The sequence below is a fragment of the Panicum virgatum genome, chromosome 9K, assembly GCF_016808335.1.
Source record: "Panicum virgatum strain AP13 chromosome 9K, P.virgatum_v5, whole genome shotgun sequence".
Classification (NCBI taxonomy): Eukaryota; Viridiplantae; Streptophyta; class Magnoliopsida; order Poales; family Poaceae; genus Panicum; species Panicum virgatum.
Window position 1 is genome coordinate 16,621,729 of NC_053144.1, and position 5,183 is coordinate 16,626,911.

General features: G+C 40.5%; 1 protein-coding gene across 4 annotated transcripts; it reads left to right on the forward strand.

The window, feature by feature from the left end:
* On the forward strand, positions 1-4,659 carry LOC120650431 ((-)-alpha-terpineol synthase-like). 4 transcript variants are annotated; one of them, XM_039927573.1, is made up of 7 exons: positions 1-373; positions 667-925; positions 1,349-1,724; positions 1,820-2,038; positions 3,303-3,441; positions 3,574-3,822; positions 4,066-4,659. In XM_039927573.1, exons 1-7 carry the CDS (start codon positions 173-175, stop codon positions 4,357-4,359), a joined length of 1,737 nt encoding a protein of 578 aa, XP_039783507.1. In that variant the 5' UTR covers positions 1-172; the 3' UTR covers positions 4,360-4,659. The 4 variants fall into 4 exon arrangements, with proteins under 4 accessions (XP_039783507.1, XP_039783506.1, XP_039783508.1 ...); XM_039927572.1 differs by having other exon boundaries at positions 59-373; positions 4,063-4,659; XM_039927574.1 differs by having other exon boundaries at positions 228-373; positions 438-925; positions 4,063-4,659.
* The last annotated feature ends 524 nt before the right edge of the window (positions 4,660-5,183 follow it).

Below are 5,183 nucleotides of genomic sequence, written 5' to 3' on the forward strand. Positions count from 1 at the left end.
GGTAGCGAGGAATATCACCGTGCTTTCTTGTCTATAAATATAGGAGTTGCACCCACTGTATGTTATTGAACCAAGCTAAACCCATCTTGATCTAGCAACGAAGGCACTGTTAACTTCTACTAGCTAGTTTAGAAAAAGCGTAGGAGGTCTCAAGCGTGCCTAGTCCACTGAGATGTCACTAAAAGTCACAGCCGGTTGGCCGGCAGCGGCAGCCACGGGGCGGTCGTCACGGCGCCACAAGCTGTGGTGCTTGTCGGCGGCAGAGTCACCGGATCATCAGCAGCCGCGGCGCCGGTCGGCGAACTACCGGCCTAGCTCCTGGGATTACGACGCCCTTCTCTCACTCAAGGGCGGCGGTGGCGGTCGTGATCTGGTAGGTGAGAGCATGTAGAGTTCTGTATCTACAATTTTTTTAAATAAAATTGTCTAATAAGCAGGGACGGAGCTAGCGGACGGGCAAGCAGCGCTCAAGGCTTGCCTACCGATGCCATCCCTCTACAGCCCCACCTAAGCCCCACCTTCTTTTTTTTATGCATACTTACATATACTAGGGGTCACACTAGAGTTAAATCTCCGTAGAATTTTGTTCAGCCTGATCTAAATTTTTTCCTGGCTTCGTCGCTGCTAATAAGACTTTACATTTCTACCCCATATGGTGAATTATAGGTGTGCCAATTCAGCCATGATCAATTGAAGAACAGTGTAAAGGATATGCTACTCGGTAAATCAGAAGAATCATCTTGTAAGGCAACTCTCATTGGTACAATGCAGCGACTAGGCATCTCCTACCACTTCGAGGAGGACATCCGTAACATCCTCAGCTCCATCTCTATGGAGATAGCCAATGATCGACGCGTGGATGATGTTGCATCTATTGCCTTAAAGTTTAGGCTGCTCAGAGAGAATGGGTTTTCCGCTGACCCAGGTACTGGAAATCAGTATTGTACTATTAGACTAATCAATTTATTACATATAGAGTGTGTATTTTCTACAACCGGTGGTAGCTATTAAGGCAGGATTATTGGTACTACTGGCCGTGTTTGGTTCCGTAGCACAAAACGTGCTAGAAAGAGAATTTTGGCTGCATGAAGGACTAAATGAAGTTTATTTGTAAAACTTCTTCACGGACGGGTGTAAATTTTCGCGACGAATCTAATGACGGTAATTAATTGGATGGAGTTTTTTATCTTCCTTTTCATGGAGATGCTCAGGCTTAAGCATATTCCATATAATGATAATCAGCCTTCAAATTATGAGAATGAGTACATTTCATATGGTAGAAGTTGCAGACGGATAAATTAATTAAGGAACTAATCTGTAAAGCTTCCTCCTGTGACATTAATTCTAGGATTATTGTTGAAGCACGATACATATGCAAAGCAGTGCAGCAAAGGGACGCTACAGAGGGATGTCAATAGATTTCTGTCGATAAATGAAGCTTCATATCTTGCTTTCAGAGGTGAAGAAATGCTAGATTTAGCAAGAAAATTTTCCACTAAAGCTCTTAAAGATCTTATGCCATCCATGCCTCCCCACACAAGGAAACGCGTGGCTCATGCGTTAGACCTTCCATTGCACTGGATGGCTCCAAGGCTAGAAACAAGGTGGTTTATTGATCACTGTGCAGGAGACATTGGCTTGCACCCATTGCTTCTCCAATTTGCAAAGGTAGATTTCGACAATGTGCAACGTGCGCATCAGGAAGAGCTTGCTAGACTAACAAAGTAAGCTTGGAAAAAACTTGCATGATGCTTTAATTAATGTTTCGATTATCCCTAGCTAAATGATGATATACTGATCGATACTTAAATTTGCATAGGTGGTGGAGGGACATTGGGCTTTGTGATAAGTTGACGTTTTCAAGGGATCGTTTGATGGAGTGCTTCCACTATGCAAACGGGATTGTTTGGGAGCCGAAACATGGAGCATGCCGGGAGATGCTTGCTAGAGTTGCTAATCTAATCATTCACTTGGACGACGTTTACGATGTCTATGGAACACTAGATGAACTCATACTTTTCACTGATGCCATTGGACGGTGAGCATATGACATAACATATATATGATCAAGAATACATTGCATTGAAAAGACCACCTCATGCAAATTAAAGAACCATAGGTATTTGCTAAATAATTCCTTCTTTACCCAATGTAATCTTGCAATAGCAAGCGTTTCAATTCACCATGGGTCTGCTCCAAATATACGGGATCATCAACACTGGTTCCACTGTGTAAGGACAAATACCCTGCGTATATATATCTTAGTTTTGTTTGCCACAATTATTAGTGCACGCACCACCATATATATTTCACTGCTAGAAAAATCTACACTAGTACCGGGCTCCGCGTCCGGTACTGCCTCTTCGGTACTAAATGCGTGTGCACTTAGTACCGGTCACTACACCTGGTACTAAATGGTGCGTTTAGTACCGGTTGACAACACCAGCCAGTACTAAACTGCTTGTCACGCAGGGAGCCAGGCCCGACAGCTTAGTTTTATTTGTTTTTTGTTTCTTCCCTTTATGTTTCTTTTCTTTTCTTTTCAATTTCAATTAATTAGTATTCATATTCATAGCCATTTATGTATTCGTATTCGTATTTGTATCTAGCATTCGTATTTGTATCGAGCAAAGAAAAGTAATTATATACCCGGAGTATCCGGGCGTATAGATCGGATGTCTGACGGAGTATCCAGGCATACGCCCGAAGTATCCGCGATATAGATCGGATGTCTGAACTCTTGTCCGGAGTATCCGAGAATATTATTATTTTTATTTTACAATAAGGTTGGAGGTAGATGTTTGAAATATCCATAACAAACATTTAAAATTTTCTTCCATTTTTGGGAAATGAGCTATAATAGACAGAGACACTTAAGTATATTTTTTGGAATTTTTATAGATATTATTCTAGATACTTGTAGTTCAAATAGTAATTACTTTCAATAAGCATGCATAAATTCATTTAAATGGTAGAAAATACCAAATTGTCAGAGCAACTGGAACCACCAGCTGGTACTAAGTTGCATCTAGACAATTTAGTACCGGTTCATGGCTCCAAACCGTTATTTGAGTAGCCTATTTAGTACCGGTTGGAACCACCAACCGGTACTAAATGACTCCCCAAGGCACTGTTCTTTTCGACCGCTACTAACTGCACTCGTTAGTACTGGCTCAATTTGTGGCCGGTACTAACGCCAAGGACGAATGAACTGTTTGCATATGATGAATTAACCCATCGTAGTAATTAAAAGAGTGACGTTCTCCTCTTTATGCATATATATATATATACTTATGTTTCAGATGGGATGAAAATCCATGTGAAAAGCTTCCTGAATACATGAAAGAACTTTATTCCGTTATATATGATACAACAAATGAAGTTGCTGAAAACATTTTGAAGATACACGGTTGCAGCATGCACTCTGTTCTGGGGAAAGCGGTAAGTAGTTATCAACATGCATAAGACATCACCATGCATGCATGTCGTACAAGTAAACAACACGAATAATGTATGTGCTAGTATTGTATATGTTATTAATAACCATATGCATGCTTTTGATGAAATAAACAGTGGCACGATATTTCTGTATCATTCTTGTTGGAGGCAAAATGGCACCATGGAAGCTACAGACCCACCCTCCGAGAGTACCTGGACAATGGGGTGGTGTCGTGCTCTGCACCATTGTTGTTGCTCCATGCTTTCCCTATGCTCAATTCAGAGCTCAACGCAAGGACCTTTTCTCTGATCCAGAGCAACCCAAGATTATTGCAGTCTGCTTCATTAGTTTTGCGTCTCTGCAACGACTCCGCGACTCACTCGGTATGTAAGGTCATCGTATTTCTCTTTTAGTACTCCCTCCATTTCAAATTGTAGATCGTCATATTGTTTATCTAGATGAATAGTGAAAATTATCTAGTGAAAATTATCTATCTAAATTTGCTAAAATTAAATGATCTATAATTTGGAACGGAGGGAGTAGTAGTTTCTTTGCACATTTACCACAACAACATACTCTTATCATTTGTGTCCACGCACGCACGTCGTGTGTGAAATAAATAGCAGGCAGAGCTGCAGAGAGGAGATGCTCCATCATCCATAGCTATCCATATGTCCGAGAGCGGTGCCACTGAGCAAGATTCTCGTAAGGCCATGGAAGACCTAATCATGGAGGCATGGAAGACAATTAATCAGGAGGCATTCGGCAGCTGCAAGTTCGCGAGGCCCTTCGCCAAAGCTTGCGTGAACTTGGCTCGCATCTCACAATGCGTTTACCACAGGGGAGACGGCTTCGGTGAGCCCAGTGATGTAAAAAGGAAACAAATTAACGACTTGTTCTTGGAGCCTGCGTACAGTTGAGTGGAACCACATAGATCTGGCCCTGATTGCTCGCATGTGGCGAGGACGCTGGCGTGGTGGTCCTATATGTACGTACGATTATTATTGTGCTTTGCCCTTGGATGCCGGTTGTTTGGTTGCTGCTGCAGGATCTGCACGCACAGCAAGATGTTGGCGTTTGGTTGCTTGTGTGCATGGCTCAATGCAATTATGCATAACAAGATGTTGGTGTCAAAGTAATTTTAACTTTCTCAAATGTCATCAGAAGAAGAGATAAATCAATGGAGAAGTGAGGTTCTACTACCTCAAGTGTTTCGGTTACTTATTTTCGTCAAACACCCTGACCACTTGACATTGAGTTTTCAACTTTATCACAAATGCTCGTATTTTTAGTAATTAGTTTTGGCATCATTTTCCTGATTATTGTTTTGGTTACTTATTTTCGTCAAACACCATATCCACCGGCCTAGACTATTAACTAGTCTATCAACCCGTGCTCCCGCACGGACTAGTTAGAGATATCTAATAATTATATATCTCACACTTTCTTTAACTAATTAAATATTCTAATCTAGTACTGCAAAGATACATATTTATCATTATGTAATTGTAATAAATGTGATAGTTTTAGTTACTAATATTTTTTTCTCACTTCACATCACACCTCCATATATGTTCTATATGTGTTTAATTGAACATTTTATTTGAGCTATGTGAACAACATAAAAATTAGTATTCTTATCTATTCTCTTATACATGAATATATGGTGAGAAACACATTATGGTTAGTATGTATATATAAATAATAGTATAAATAATTTATTAATAATGATATGAATAGTACT